The sequence below is a fragment of the Onychomys torridus genome, chromosome 21 (genome assembly GCF_903995425.1).
Source record: "Onychomys torridus chromosome 21, mOncTor1.1, whole genome shotgun sequence".
NCBI classification, from domain to species: Eukaryota; Metazoa; Chordata; class Mammalia; order Rodentia; family Cricetidae; genus Onychomys; species Onychomys torridus.
This window is the reverse complement of record NC_050463.1, coordinates 34,270,301-34,286,951: the sequence shown is the minus strand read 5'-3', so window position 1 is coordinate 34,286,951 and position 16,651 is coordinate 34,270,301. Positions and strand designations below refer to the sequence as shown.

At 48.4% G+C, this 16,651-nt stretch overlaps 1 protein-coding gene across 1 annotated transcript in view; it reads right to left on the bottom strand.

Moving 5' to 3' along the window:
- Kif3c (kinesin family member 3C) overlaps positions 1-16,356 on the bottom strand; it is a 42,665-nt gene extending 26,309 nt beyond the window's left edge. Inside the window, exon 1 of the mRNA XM_036170363.1 lies at positions 13,939-16,356. Within this exon, the coding sequence (XP_036026256.1) occupies positions 13,939-15,495 (1,557 nt within the window). The 5' untranslated portion in view covers positions 15,496-16,356. The remainder of the gene's footprint in view (positions 1-13,938) is intronic.
- Between the last annotated feature and the right edge of the window lie 295 nt (positions 16,357-16,651).

Here is a 16,651-nt window from a genome sequence, read left to right as displayed (position 1 = left end):
CTTAAGTGCTGGTCAGGAAAGCTAGAAGGCGACTATCAGATCTGACCATCCACTCTTTGGGGAAGATTACCAATGAGTGTCAGTCTCCAAGAACAGAAACTAGCTTTGGCCTGCTACTCCCAGCTACTCTAGGGCAATCTGAGAAGACTAGCTTCTCAGCTGCATCTTGCCCTATGTCTGTGGCTAGACTGGGTTTCCTATTTAAAAAAAAAAAAAAAAAATCCCATTTATTTATTTATTTATTTTTGGTTTTTCGAGACAGGGTTTCTCTGTGTAGCTTTGCACCTTCCCTGGAACTCACTTGGTAGCCCAGGCTGGCCTCGAACTCACAGAGATCCACCTGCCTCTGCCTCCGAGTGCTGGAATTAAAGGCGTGCGCCTCCACCACCGCCTGACCCATGTATTTATTAATGGTCAGGGAGCAAGGACTCACGGGTAGGAGTCAGTTTTCTTCCACCATGAGGGCCTTGGGGGATCAGGACTGACATTTCACTCACTAATCTATCTTACCATCCCCTGCATCAGGTCTTTTTTACCTTTAATCATCCTATTCAGTCATCACAAGAACCTTATGACATGATATCACACTTGTGGTCTCCACTTGACACATAAGGAAACTATGAGCTCAGGCTCACCCATGATTACAGAGCTGGCCAGCAGGATTGTATCCGGACACTAACCTGACTCCAAGTGCTCTTATCTCTGTCCCTTGGCTATCCACTGGCTTCAGGTCAGCAGTATGTGGAAAGAAGCTGCATTTGATATTTGTATCTTTGCTGACTCAGGAGCCATCAGGAAGGCTCAAGAGCACTTCGTTCTCCCAGCTGAAACAGCTTTTGCCTGTGTGGGGCTCCTATGGGGCCTCTGGAACGGAGGGAAGGTTGGAGAACTCTTACCCACACGCTTGGGAGGTTCTATCAACCCCCCTAATGCTGCGGCCCTTTAATACAGTTTCTCATGGTGGTGACCTGCAACTATAAAATTATTGTTGCTGCTACTCTGTAACTGTAATTTTGCTACTGTTACAAATTGTATAATGTAAGTACCTTGTGTTTTCCAATGATCTTAGGTGACCTCTTTGAAAGGGTTGTTCAACCCCCAAAAGGGGTCTCAACTTATAAGATTCGATGGTCCTAAAGAGTCTGAAACCTGGAATGCTCGCGGCAAGGGTCTGCTTTATAGGATCTGTACTAGGCTAACGTGAAGGGCGCTGGGCATTCGAGTGAGCCTTTCTGTGTCCACCCTGCCACCCTCTGTTACACCATCTGAGAGGTCAGCCCTCTGGATTTCAGAGGTCTTCTTGTGTAAAGTGGCGAGCTGGAACACTCACTCTCTTGCAGCCCTGGTTAAAGAAGATCAGGTGGAGTCGGGCGGTGCTGGCGCACACCTTTAATCCCAGCACTCAGGAGGCAGAGCCAGGAGGATCTCTGTGAGTTCGAGGCCAGCCTGGGCTACAGAGTGAGTTCCAGGATAGGTGCAAAGCTACACAGAGAAACCCTGTCTCGGGGGGAAAAAAAAAATCAGTTGGGCAACAGATACAGAAAAACTTCATAAATGAACATGTACATAGGAGGGCTAGGGATGTAGCTCATTAGGCAGTACAATTACCTAACAAAGCCTTGGTATCACTGAAAAAAAATTATGCACAATGAAATGCTATGGTAACTCACTGATTGCAACATTGGGATTTTATCACCACTCACTGCAAAGGACAAAAAAAAAAACAAAACCAAAACAAAACAATACCCTAGCTCAACAGCCCCTGCTTCCATCTCTTAAAAGAGACAGCCATTCCTACCATCACAGACCTATTTCTTCTTTTCAGGCTCCCTGATTGTAGGTCTTGAGGAGTCAGCAATAAGGGAAGAAGAAAGGAGAGATGAAGGGGAGCGAATGAATAGATCTATTTTCAGGCGAACAGTGCTATTTTCAGTGGTTTTCTGCCCTGGGGACATAAACCAGGACATTACATCTGAGTCTCCTCCTCGGATGGCGCAAAATGCAACGTAAATGACTGATGTCTCAAGTTCCAGGAATACTCTCATTAGCAAAGAGAGAAATTAGAGATTGGGAAAAACACTAGCCAGGGAATGACGTGAGGCTGGCTCTGGGCAAGGTGGGGGTACCCAGAAGTGCTCCTTCCATACCAAAGAAGAGCACTAAGAAAAGGGTGGGTCCGTTTCCCTCAGTGGGCAGAGCAGGGGCACCCAGGCTGACCTGTGTCTCATCTTTCTCCACCATTTCCCTCTCCAAAAAAAGTTATTTGGGCAGTGTATGCCTTTAATCTCAGCACTCAGGAGACAGAGGCAGATGATGTCTTTGAGGTCAAGGCCAGCCTGATCTACAAGAGAGTTCCAAGGCAGCCAGGGATAACATAGAAAGACCCTGTCTCCAAAAAAAAAAAAAAATATATATATATATATATATATATATATATATATATATATATATATATTATGCTTATGTATTGTAGGTGTACACATGTGCTTGTGCCTTGGTGGGCACGTGGAACTCAAGAGGACAACATGTGGGAGTTGGTTCTCTCCTACCCCATGGGACCTGGAGATAGAACTCAGGTCACGGGCTTGGCAGCAAGTGTCTTTACCCATTAAGCCATCTCACTGGCCCCACTATTTCCCTCCTGTATTTGTAACTTTCTAGAAGGTTCTCTCCAACATCTGGGATGCAAATCCAGGCAATAGAATGCTAGCTCGCCAGAAGTGACAGAATCTAAGCCAACTAGCCTGTCCTTGGCAGAGGAAGTACAGGGCCCAGAGGGGTGGGCCATTCTAGGTGACAGAGACTCCAGGCTCCCAGCCCAGGCTCAGTCATAACCCTCTATCACTCTTCTCACCAGGCTGTCTGACCCTGAGTTCCTGACCCTCTGTTGCCAAGACTCATCAGCAAGATACACTGAACACCTGTTGATGGGACTGTTTCTTATGTTCCTTGGGAGACCAAGAGATGTGTACAAGTCACAGGATTATCAGTAACTAATTATTACAAACCCTGATTTCTCAAAATTATTTACTGCTTTTAAGTGAATCATCCCACCAGGACACAGACACAGACATAGACACAGACAGACAGATGGACAGATAGACAGACAGACACATACACACACACACATACACACACACACACACACACACACACACACACTTTTTTTTGTTTGGGTGAGGGGTACTGGGTTTGAACCTAGGCCTTCCTTCTTCCTAGGCAATCACTTTATTGTAACTCAGTTATAACCCTAGATTTTTTTTTTTTTTTTTTTTTTTTTTTTTACTGGAGCTGAGGACTGAACCCAGGGCCTTGCGCTTGCTAGGCAAGTGCTCTACCACTGAGCTAAATCCCCAGCCCCAACCCTAGACTTTTTTACTTTTTATTTTGAGACTGGTTCACAAGTTGGCCAGGTTAGCCTTGAACTCACTCTTGTAACCTGGTCAGCTTTGAATTTCTAGTTCTTGGTTTCAGCGTTGTGTTTTTTAGTTATTTATGTGTGCGTGTGTAAGCCTGTGAGAGTCCATGTGCACCACATACGTGCCAGAGCCTGAAGAGGCCAGAAGAGGACACTGGATCCCCTAGAACTGGAGTTTCAGTGGTTGTAAGTCAACATATGGGTGCTGGGCATTGAACAAAAGCAGAATGCACTCTTAATCTTGAGTAGCTGGGAGTACAGATCTTTGTTATCAGGATGGGTTAACACTTTTTTTTAAAGGTAGGGTCTCATATAGTCCAGGCTGGCCTTAAACTCCCCATGTAGCCTAAGGCTGTCCTTGAACTCTTGATCTTCTCATTTTAAATACTGGTCTTACAGGTATGAGCCACCATACCTGGCTCCCATTCTTTCTATGTGGAGTCTAAACATGCCCCCCACTTTTTATTTTTTGAAAACCACAGAACTCTGACAACAGTTTCTTTTCTTCATTTAAAAGTTTAGATTTGTTTTTGTTGGATTTAAAAAGGGGGGGGGGGCAAAAACAAACTAGCGCTGGCAAGATGGCTCAGCAGGTCGAGGCACAGAGGCACATGCCGCCAATCCCCACAATCCCAGAAAAGCGAAGAACCAACTCCCCAAAGTTCTCTTCTGACTTTCAAGACTGCTGTGTCATTAATACCATATAAATAAATGAATGTATAAAGTTCTTAATTGGAAAATTAAGGGCTGGAGAGATGGCTCAGAGGTTAAGAGCACTGGCTGTTCTTCCAGAGGTCCTGAGTTCAATTCCCAGCAACCACATGGTGGCTCACAACTATCTGTAATGAGATCTGGCGCCCTCTTCTGGCCTGCAGCCATACATGCATGCAGAACACTGTATACATAATAAATAAATTTTTTTTAAAAATTAAAAAAAAAAAAAAAGCCAGTCATGTGCCAGTAGTCCTAGCAACTGGGGAGGCTGGGGCAGGAGAGTCATGAGTTCAAAGGTAGCCTGGACTACACAGTTAAGACTCTATCTCATAAAAATAAAAGGCAGCAGTCCTGGAGATGGAAATTATCTGCAGAGCACTGTAGTGCACATGGTCCTGCACTCAATGCCCAACACCGCAAAACAAAACAAACAAAAGCTTGTAAGAGTAAATGAATGAGTGGAGTGTGGTGGTGCACACCTGTGGTCTCCTTGGGGAAGACTAAGGCAAGAGGGTCCCAAGGTCCAGCCTGGGCTATGTAGTGAGTTGCAGGCCAACCTAGATTATAATATTAAGAGCCTGTTTCAAATAAAATGTAGTTGCAGCTGAGTGGTACAATACTTGCCTCATATGGATGAGACCTTAGGTTCAATCCACAACTGAATAATTTACTAAACAAAATATTGTTGTTGCTGGTTTTTGTTTGTTTTGTTTTGTTTTTTTAAGGTAAAAAAATTTTAAAAAGTTAAAAAGAAGCAAGGCATTGGAGGTTGAGATTGGAGGGTTTCAAGTTCAAGGCCAGCCGGGCAAGTTTTAGGACAGCTTGGGCCATGAGGTTGGCTAGAAAAAAAAAATTTTTTTTCCCAAAGATCTGACTTGAGTCTATGACTTGGTGGTGACGGGTGAGTACAAGCACAGGCTTGCATCATATGGAAGGACCATGATGATTATGTAAGCATCCCAGGAGACGGGAGCTCCCACCGGGACCTGTTAGTGAGGGATCTAGTATACATGTGATCAGGTGTGTTGCAGTGTGGAGGAGAAGGTCATGTACTGTGGTGCCAGTTAGTCACCAGCCTCATAATTCTGGAACCACCGTGCCCAAGGCATGGGACACTGCTCAGTCTCCTTACTGGTCACCTGGAGTAGCACTGTTTCATGGTACTGTCGTGAGACTGAGACAATGCACATAAGGAACATATCAGAGTGTCTGCATCAACCACACCAGGACAAAAAGGAGCTGCGTTATCACTACCGTTGCCATCGACCTCCTCCTGCGAGCCAGATAAAGAAAGGAAAAAGCAAGAGCCAGGCGGTGGTGGGGCACGCCTTTAATCCCAGCACTTGGGAGACCGAGGCAGAGACTCTCTGTGAGTTCAAGGTCAGCCTGGTCTACAAAGCAAGTTTCTAGGACAGTCTGGGATACACAGAAAAACCCTGTCTTGAAAAGAACCATAATAATAATAGTAATAATAATAATAATAATACATAGGTAAATAAAATAAAAAGAGGGTTAGAGAGATGGTTCAGTGGTAATTCCCAGCACTCACATGGCAGCTCACAACTCTCTGTAACTCCAGTTCTAGGGAATCTCTTACAATACATGCAGGCAAAACACCAATGCACATAAAATTTTAAAAAATATATTAAAAGTAAAGAATAAAAATTTTTTAAAAATTCCAGGAGCTTAGAGATAGAGCACAGCTTAGCATGAATGAGGACTTGGCTTCGTTTTCCAGCATCATAATGGTGGGATGTGGTGGTGGACACCTTTAATCCCGGCATTAAGATGGGAGCAGACAGAACTCTGAGTTCGAGACCAGCCTGGTCTACAGAATGAGTTCCAGGACAGCCAAGGCCACACAGAGAAACCCTGTCTCAGAAACAAACAAAGACAAGAGATGAATAAATAAGCATATAACCTCTAGATCCAAACCCTAAGTGCAGGTACTGTACAGCTCTGAGCACGGAGGCTGGTCTTTTACACCCACACAGCAGTACTAAGGAGAGACAGGCCATTCTCCTAGCCACTCAAAAGTGCCCCCAGTTCTGCAGCTACAAAAGAAGTGCCCCAGGCCAGGCCCGAAGGCTGGCTGGGCAGGGTCAAGAGCAAAGTGCTCTTCTTGATCTGAATTCCAGGCCTTTGTTCTGGGCCCTCAGCACACAATGAGAACACTGTCACAGCCACTTCATCTAATTGCATGTTTCTGGGGGCTGGAAGGATGGAAGGCAGGGAGGCTGACACACTCCTCCAGCCAGCACAGAGCTCAGAAACCTGAACTAACCAAAGGGCCTCCTGAGCTTGTCAGAGCCCAAAACCCAAATGGCAGGTGGAAATGAGTTAGTCTTATATCTATTTCCCACTGGTCAAATCATTTTTAAAATGTACTGTCAGCCATAGTGGTACACACCTATAAATCCATCACTGGTGTGTGAAGGCAGGAAATCAGGTATACAAAGTCAGACTAGGCTACAGGAGACCCTGTCTAAAAAACCAAACAACCAAACAAACCAAACATGGACTATGGATGTAGCTGAATTTGTAGAGTGCTTACACAGCATGAATAAAGCCCTGGGTTCAATCCCCAGCACCAGATAAATTGGGTACACAGGGCAAGCCTGAGGGCCCAGCGCTGAGGAAGAAAAAGCAGGAAGATTAGAAATCCAAGGTCTTCCTTGGCTATATAGCAAGCTCATTGAGAATCTGGGCTACATAAGACCCTGTCTCAAAAACGTGTTCTCTTTTTCAATCTTTATTTAGATCAGGGCCTTGGACTAGCTAGGCAAAGCTCTCCACTGAACCTCATGTCCACAGATTCTGAGGAAGGTCATGGTCAGTGCCAACACACCTTCTCACTGGCTTCCCACTAGTCAGATTTGTCCCTTACAAAATGCTCTGGACAAGCCGGGCAGTGGTGGCACACGCCTTGAACCTCAGCACTCGGGAGGCAGAGAGGAGAGTCTCCAAGTTCAAGGCCAGCCTGGTCTAAAGAGTGAGTTCCAGGACAGACTGTCTCAAGCAAGAACAAAAATGCTCTTGGGCACAGAACACTTCTGAGAACTGAGCACACTCACCAGCGATTAGAAGGAACACAGGAATACTGGTACAGTCCCACGAACAGGGGGAGAGGCCATAGACATTGACCTACATGTTAGCCCCAGTCTGGAAAATGGACCATGTGTTACCACCAAGCTTTTCTTAAGGGTCTGACAATGGAAGACTCAGTTGGGATGGGGTCGAGGTGCACACAGAGCTCTGATGATTAAGCCTGTACATTCCCCAGTGTCTGCAAGGGGTCAATGTCCTTGAGAACATGTGTTTGAAACCAGATCAGCTTTGGGAAAGAAGACACTCTCCAGGTTATTAGGGGAGCTTCTGGGGTGGTGTTTAGCCCTATTTGGATGGTGACAAATTCAGCAACTATTCTACCATTGAATCCCATCTCCACAGAGAGCCTATTACTGTACCAAGGAGAGATTAACACAATGATGCTGCACATGTTTAACATTCAAATCAATGAGTTTGGGGAGAAGTATTCACACATGAAACCATCACCACTAAGGCTACTAAGTTGTTTTTAAAGGGGGGGAAGGGGGCTCACATAGCACAGGCTGGCTTCTAATTTGCTATGTAGCCAAGGATGACCCTGAACTCTTGATCCTCTTGAGTGTTAGTTAGGGTTACAGGCTTGTGCCACCAAGCCTGGTAAGTGCTAGGGACTGAACCCATGTTTTCAGGCATGCTAAGAGAGCACTCTATTAATTAAGTTACATCTGCAGCCCACACTTATTCTTTTGTTTTGTTTTGAGACATGGTTTCTCTGTGTATCCCTGGCTGTCCTAGAACTCACTCTGTAGACCAGGCTGGCCTAGAACTCACTGGTCTCTGCCTCCCGAGTGCTAGGACTAAAGGTGTGCTCCCCACCACCTGTCCCCCACACTCATTCTTAAAGCAAGTGGATTCTGTCAAGTACTTCTTGAAACCAGGCATAGTGATTCACACTTACAATCCCAGGAATCAGGACATTGAAACAAGACATTTAGGAGTTGGAGGCTAGCCTGAGACCTTGTATTAATAATAATAGCAAGACCTTGTATTAATAATAATAGTTTTAGGGGCTGGAGAGATGGTGTAGCAGTTAAAAGACTTGTTCTTGCAGAGGACCCAGATTTGTGCCCCAGCACCCATATAATGGCTCACAACTATCTGTAACTCCAGTTCCAGAGGATTCAACACCTTCTTCAGGTATCCAGAGCACCGAACGCATGTGGTGTATAGCCATAAACACACAAAATAATAAAATTAAATGAAATTTTAAAAAACCAATAATAGTTTTTCTGGGAATGGTGGTAATTATTTCCAGCACTTGAGAGGCAGAGGCATGCTGTGATCTCTTTGAGCTCAAGGCCAACCTGGTCTACTTATCAAGTTCCAGATCAGTCATCACTACATAGCAAAACCTCTCAAAACCAAACAAGATAATAATAAAGATTTTAAAAAGTTATGTGTATGGTGTAGGAGATACTGCTCAGTGGCAGACTGCTTGCCTTGCATCAACTAGGAAGGTGCTGGTTTCAATTTACAGCACATGAAAAAAAAAAATCCAACTAAAAATAAAATAGGGTTAGAATGTAGCTCAGCATTTCAGTGCTTACCTAGTATGCCCAAAGCCCTGGACTCAATTAATAAAGAAATCAAATAAAACAGGCGCAGTGACAAGACATTTCCTGGAAGGTGCTTGGGTAGAACAAATGGCCTAATTTGCATGCTTGCATATAGTTAGCATAAAGCAGATCTCAATAAACCTCATTATTATTGCTGAGATTGTTAATGCTGGGGTTGAAACTTCCTGTCTGCTAACCCCATATGAGGATAACGCTCATTCTCCTGCATAGGAGGAAGACGAGGAACCCACAGAGGGGACAATGAATATTCCCTTAGGTTGGCCCTCCCTGCAGTGACCTCATCCCTCTGGCTCTGGTGGCTGTTTCTGAGGGTTTCTTTTCTAAACCCACCAGAGAGAGAGAGAGAGAGAGAGAGAGAGAGAGAGAGAGAGAGAGAGAGAGTTGGGTTCCAGCCAGAGTCTGGCTCCAGCTTCTCGCTCTGAAGATCCACCTGCTTCCTGCAGAATCACCCCAATGTTGCATATGCATGTCTCGCTTCCATTTCTGCCTGGGTTTTGTGACCTGCCTCCCTCAAACAGCTTCCTTTCAAAGTTTGTGAAATCTGTATCAACCTCTCCAAAAAAAAAGGGAGCTTCAAAATAAAACAATCACTTTCAAATTTCCTTGCATAGTTAAATTTGCCTAGAGAGGGCTTCCTCTTCATGCATTCACCAGTGCATGTGCAGTTACAGAGAGCTGACTCTTTACTGTGCTTTGGGAGTCTGTAATGTTCCCTTAGTCCACCTCCTTCATAGGATGAGATTGCTAGCAAGTCCCTCAGCCCCCTGGAGATATGACCTAAGTATGTGGCTTGCTAATGATTAATGGTACATAGGGCACCGGTCACAATCACAAACTCACACATCTGTACACTTAACATTCTGAGGCCCAAAGTAACTGCGCTCAAAGCAAAGGGAGAGATTTTTTTTTTTTTTTTTTAAGAGAGATTTAGAGGAGACAGGCATGGTATTTGTGCCCATTCAGAGAACAAAGAGGATCAGGAGCCTTGAGGGTGGCAGGCAGGCAAGACAGACTGGAGGATGAGTCAGACACTGAATGGGGGCACTGGGTCGGCTCAGCTACTCTTAGCTGGCCTAGGGTGGGGGTGGAAGGAACTGGAGGAAGGCAGGGGGCAGAGAGTGCCAAGTGCCTATGATGGCTAGCTCGGAAAGTGGGGAAGAGTTCATTGCAGATGGAGAACGGAATGGTCCCAGGCTCCTGAGGTCTCCGAGACCTTGCCTGCCTGGCTCTGCAGAGTTTTGAGAATGCACTTAGAAAAGCAGGGTAAGGAAAGAGTTATCCGAACAACAAAGATGTCAGTCTTGGACCCCTGCTTGGCAGACAGAAGGTACCCTGTGGCCGCTAATGCCCACTATTCATTTCAATGTTTTCAACCTATTTCAAATGTCCCCCACGCTAATGATCTCATTTCATCTTCAGAGCAACCCTGGGAAAGAGGCGGGACTGGATCGTTATAGCTTCCCTGTGGCTGTCAAAATGTTTCCGCCATCACAGAATCGTGGCATTGCTGACCCCGGCTGTATCCCTAGGGGCAGCACAGGAAGGTTGGGTCCTCTCCCTGGGTTCCATTCTGGCCTTGATCCCTGCTGATTATCCAGGGCTGGGTGTTTCAGAAACCACAGGATACGGATTCATTCGTCTCCTGGAATTTCCCAGGCTGCTCAGTTTATATCTGATAACTAGTATCTAACAGCCACCTCACCCACTCCCCCGGGGATCCATGTCACACTTCTGTTTCTCATTAGCTGACAGGAACCCAAGGCTCCGAGAGGCAAAAGCTTTTGCCCTGAGTCCCATAGGGAGCAAACTTGGAGAAATCTTGGGTGACGTAAAAAGAACACAGGGTTGTGGCCATCAGAAGACCTGAATTCTGGTACTGGCTTTGCCACTTACCCAGATTCATGGACAAGCCCACATCTCCCCAGCCTTGGCTTTCATAGCTGCCAAATAGAAACAGTGTCCATGACTAGGGTTTGTTGAAGGAGTAAGATTAAGATGTTATAGTGTTACATAAAAACAAATTGCTGGAGCGGGATGATGGTTTAGTGGTTAAGAATGCTTACTGCTCATCCAGAGTACTTAGGTCCAGTTCTCAGTACCCCTCATGATGCCTCACAACCTCCTGCAACTCAAGTTCCAGGGGATCCAATGCCCCCTTTTGACTGATCTCTGCAGGCTCCTGCACACACATGTCGCACATCGCTCAGGCTCACACGTACAGGTAAAATAAACCTTTAAAAAAATTAATTTCGCTGGGTGGTGGCGCACGCCTTTAATCCCAGCACTCAGGAGGCAGAGGCAGGCGGATCTCTGTGAGTTCGAGGCCAGCCTGGTCTAAAGAGTGAGTTCCAGGACAGGCGCGAAGCTACACAGAGAAAAAAAAAATTACTTTCATGTAGTTAATGGTTGCTGGAGGAGGAAGACATCCCCACTCCTCCACAGTGGTCTAGATGCCAGTAAGGGGCCCACGCTCTTGTAAGCAACCTTAATGAAACTCATCGGGACAGACACACACACACACACACACACACAGACTACACACCACACATACACCACAAACACACACACCCAGGAAAAGCAGAAGAGGTGTTGGTTGGAAAGCGTAAGGGGATCAGTGGGAATAGGAGAGGGACAAGAGACGGTATAAGGGTAAATATAATCAAGATACATTATATACATGTATTAAAGTAGCATAATGAAAAAGTGTATATAATTAATATACACTAATAAGAAAAGAAGAAAAAAAAAACCCACGAAATTACTTTGCCAGGAGTGTAAACAATGGAAAGAAGCTAGATTGCTTATAAACAGGCTGTGTGACCCTGAGCCAACCCTACACTGGTACTCCAAGACCCCTGCCAACAATAAGATTATAATGTTGCATGGATGGGCTATACAACTAGTGTAGGAATTCCAGTTCTGGCCACCCCAGTCTTTGTATTGACCCATCGATCGACTGATCTGCTAGTGTGTTTATTTATTTTGAAACAGGGTCTCATCACCTTGCCCAGGTTGGCCTCACCTCTGGACTTGAACTGTTTTTCTGCCTCAGTCTTCCAAGCAACTGAGACTCCAGATGCATGCCACTGTGCACAACTGCACCCTGATTTCTTGACTTGTCCCCTTACCTGTGTTCTTACATTGTCTTCGATGGAAAAAATCTTATGGAAAGATACCAGTCAGTTCCCAAGAAGAACATCTAAAATACCCATCAGCACTTTCTTCCTTTATTAGCCTCTGTGACCCCCACTGCCTCCCAGCTTGACAAGGTAAGGGATATCTTGGAAGAGAAATCAATGACGATGGGCCAGATAGGATTTTCCAGTAAATAACACCACCCTGACCATTAGATTCTCTCCCTGCTAGACAGGCCTGGACTAGCAGCCTTGCCTTTAACATCCTGCCTCTCCCAGGTACCAGACCCTGGTCCTTCCCTTGAGGAAGCAGCTCAGAATAACCCTGGTTGAGCTTCTCCATGAGAGAATTAAATATTAAACATGCCAGGCCATAGCTCCCGGTGCAGCAGCACATCCCAGCACACAGACAATGCACACAGCTCAGCTGTCGCTCTTCCACTGGCTGTGGGCTGGGCCTCCCCATTCCTAGCCCACACTCCCGAGAAGAAATAAGACATGGCAGTGTTTGATCTTCCAAGCAAGCTCATAATTCTCCATATTTTTCCTCCAACCCCAGTGTTGAAGGCTCCAGGGATCCGGAAATGCCTGGAACACTGGGTTGTGACATTTGCAGCACTGGAATTTAACAGGCAGCTGGAGATGCAGCTCAGTTGGTAGTTTATCTAGATGCACAAAACTCTGGGGTTGATCTCCAGCTGTGCATAAAACCAGGCATAGTGACGGTACTTGCTTGTAATTCTAGCAATCAGGAGATGGAGGCAAGAAGATAATTAGTTCAAGGTCATCCTTAGCTACACAGAGTTCTAGGCCAACCTAGGCTATGTGAGATTCTATTTACAAAGTGAGGGAAAAGGAGTAGAAAGAGATTTAACAGGTCTACGATTGGCTTAGTAACTTAGCTCCATGTAGAGCCAGGGTTCTCTGAGAAGAGGACAGCTCAGTAAGGATGCTGAAGTCCGGGCATCTCTCAGGACAATGGGGAACTGGACATAATGGATACAAGGCTTCATTGTGTAGGCCAATTGTTTTGTTCTTTTTTCTCAGATTAATACGGGTCATAGACTTATCAGGTTGGTAGAACCCCAGTGATCCCCCAGGCTAACATCCTACTTTATAAAAAGGGAAATGGACGTAAAAGGGAAAGGGAAAAACACAGCCAGTCACTCAGTGAGCTGTTGCCTAAGAGGCCTAGACTCTAGGTCTCTGGGATGGAGTCCGGTTCTCTCTCCATCCTATTTCCTACATGACATTCGGAGTCTCCTTCCTCATGATACCAAGGAATAGGCCTGGCACTGTGTCCTCCAGAGGGTCATTTCCATAGGAAGCAGAATTCCCTCACTCTCCCGGTCTGGCCTTGCCACTGAAGACTAAAAGCATGAGGCCTGCAGGAACTAGCTCAGCTCTGCAGCTCTGAAGAATGGAACCTTGGTCCCGTCATTTTCTGAGCCTTAATTCCTCATCCATAAGATGAGGTTTAAAAGCCACCATGTTGAAAGGCTCCTGTGAAGACGGGGCAAGATGAAAGTGTGGTATTTTGTAAGCTGTGAAGTGCTATCCAAGCGTCAGACACTATTAATACCACATGAGGTCTGAAGATACCTCAGAGGGGGTAAAAAAAAAAAAAGTATCCAGGCAGGAGGCCATTGCAGGAATGAGAAGCCACCATAAGAGGAGAAATCTGCATGGGCCTCTCATAGATCTGACCAATTCTGGAACCATTTGCAGAGGTGGACAGCGGCAGGTCAGACCATCTCAAGTCCGCTGGTTGCAGAACCTGCCCACTTTGCCTGGTGTCTGTGCATGCATGTAAGTGTACCTGGCTACCTAGTACCACAGGACTTTGCATAGCTGCTCTAGGACAGTCATCAGTACGTGGTCCAAAGACGGGGCATACCCCACTTCAGGCCAACTCACAGACCCTCCAAGGAAAATCCACCAATCAAAATCCTGGTGGGGACCTCTCTCATCCTCTGGGGGTCCTTACCTTATACTTGGCTGCGAGCAGCTCTGTGGCTTGCTGCTCCCTCCGCAGATCCTCTAGCATCTTCTCCTTCTCTTCTAGAAGCTTCTGTTTCTCCTCACTCACTAGGCTGCGGTCATCCTGGATGGCGGCCTTCTCCTCCTCCAGACGCTCCTTCTGTTCCTGCAGGTAATTCTCCATGTTCTTCTCCAAAGCTGACTCCAGAACGGGCTGGGGTGGGCGGTGATTGTTATTGTTATCATCTTCTTCTTCGGCCACCCAGGCTTCAATCACTGGCCCCTCTGGGTAACCGGCTGGGGCTGACACAGCCTTCTTTCTGCGGCTGCTCTTTCGGCGAGGTCGCTTGCCCAGCATCCCCTTCTTCTCCAGCTGGGCCTTCAAGCGGGCGATCTCTTCCTGGAATTCCCTCAGCAGCGTGTCCTTGGGGTCCTCGTTCACCCGGGGTTTGTTCTTGATGTTCTTGGCCCGGTTTGCAAAGCGGAGGGTGGAGAGGCTTTCATCATAACTGTGAGAAGCTGGACCCAGTGTGGCCACCATGATAGTCTTGGCATTGCCCCCCAGTGAGTCCTGGAGCAGCCGGGTCAGTTTGGAGTCCCGGTAGGGGATGTGGGTGCTCCTGTTGCCCGCCAGAGCAGCAATCACATTGCCCAGGGCAGACAGTGAGAGATTGATTTTAGAGGCTTCCTTAGGCCTCTCTCCGCTGCTGCCACCACCAGGGCCGCCGCCACCACCGCCGCCACTGCCACCACCAGCCGTGGGCTGTGTGGCCGGCCCTCCAGTTGCGTTGGGACCTGCCTTGTTCTGCCTCTCACTGCCAGCCAGGTCTACCAGGTTGAGCTTGCCCACTCGGATATGGTCCTGGCCATCGGAACCCCGCTCACTGCACTCTACTGTAATGACAAAGATGGCATGGGAGCGAGAGCTGACCTCATTCATGTGGGTGCTGCCCACTGCCCGGGTCTGGTTCCCCAGGTTCATCACGTGCTCAATCTCCTTGACGTTCTTGGTGACAAACGAGGAGAGGTCCTTGATATAGACCCCTGTTTCAGGATTCTCCTTCAACTCCAGCCTCTTGCCTGGCTCCTTGGAGAGCAGGTCTCGAATCTCCTCCTGGTAGATCTCCAAGTAGGAGGCGCGAACCAGGTACTGCTGGTTCTGGGAGCGGGAGATGTGGGTGAAGATGTGCTCAAAGGCGTTGGGGATAACCCCGCGGAGCTCTGGCTCCACCCAGGTCCCCTGCATAGTGTAGGTCTTGCCCGTGCCGGTCTGGCCATAGGCAAACACGGTGCCGTTGAAACCCTGAAGCACCGAGTCTATCAGGGGCCTCACCGTTTCGTCATACAGGTCGGCCTGCTTGGAACTAGCATCATAGACAGCATCAAAAGTGAAGGTCTTGGGCAGTTCCCCGGGTGCCGCGCGGGGGTTTCGCAGAGTCACCTGGCCCAGTTTCACGTCCATGGTCAGAATCTGCTCATGACCAGCAGCCTCCTCCTTCCTACTGAGGGGGCGGCACCGGGCCACCACCTTTAGGGCCTCACTGGCCTTGGTCTTACTGGCCATCTTGCGGCTCTGTCCTTCCAGATGGGCCGCTCTGCAGCCTGGGCGGTCCTCCTGTCCTACTCCTCCTAGGTCGGGATCAGCCGGGCTGGCCCAGCCCCCAGACACGGCTCCTCAATCCGCATGCAGCCTCCCAGCGTGGGGATGCAGGGAGTTGGCCCCGAGGCTGCTGCAATCCAGGCCTCCACAGCTCTCCACGGCTTTCGGTGCACAGACTGGAGAGGTAGAATTAGGCAGAATCCCCAGGCAACCCCGCCAGCAGCTCCTGCCCAAGGGCAGCGCCTGGAACCCGCCCCATGCTGGGGCAAAGAAGGGAGCGCTACGGTAAACAGCTTCGGCAACAATGAGATAAAGGAAGAGGAAAACGAGATGGGGGTGGGCGGCAGAACTGTCTTTTCCTCCTCCTTTTTCCCTTCCCCTAGGGATCCATGGCGGGGGATGCGGGACCTGGGCGGCCGGGGAGTCCCGGTCCTCCCGAGGGTAGAGGCTCACCTGGAGTCCTCCCCTCCGGCTGGGGGATCATTCATTGCAGACGCAGCTGGCTGCTGCCGCCTCCCCTCCGCCTTCCCCGCCGCCGCCACCACCGGAGAATGAGCGAAAAACAGAAGGGGATGGGGCGGAGCAGCGGCGGCGAGAGTAATGTTGCTGCGGCCGCTGCGCTGCGGCCCGGGCTAGGTCTCCCGGCTGGGGTGGGGCAAGGGGCGGGGCCGCGGGGCGGGGAACAAGAGCCCGGCGCGGCCCTTGTGCGAGGGACAGCGGTGCATCGCCGCCCGCACCCCGCCGACCCCTCAGGGATGACAGGCTCGGGTGCCCACCCTGGTCCCGCGCCCACCAGTCGGATGCGGCGCAGCCACCGCCCGCCGTCACCCCACCGAACCCGAGCATGCTGGGAGATGTAGTCCTTCCTTTGTTAACAGGGTTCTGTCAGGTTGCTAATGCTTTCTCCGGTCCTCAAGTCTGGGAGCCCCTCCTCCCGCATGCAAACAACCCCCCCCACACACACACACACCACCACCACCACCACCACCACCACCACCACCTCTCGGAGTGTGTCTGCTGAGGCTGCACCACCCACGCGTGTTCTCTCTGCAACCGCCGTTCTCGGTTTCTCATTGCTCCTGCCATTTTGCTTGCAGATGGGGACATGCCACCATTCCCC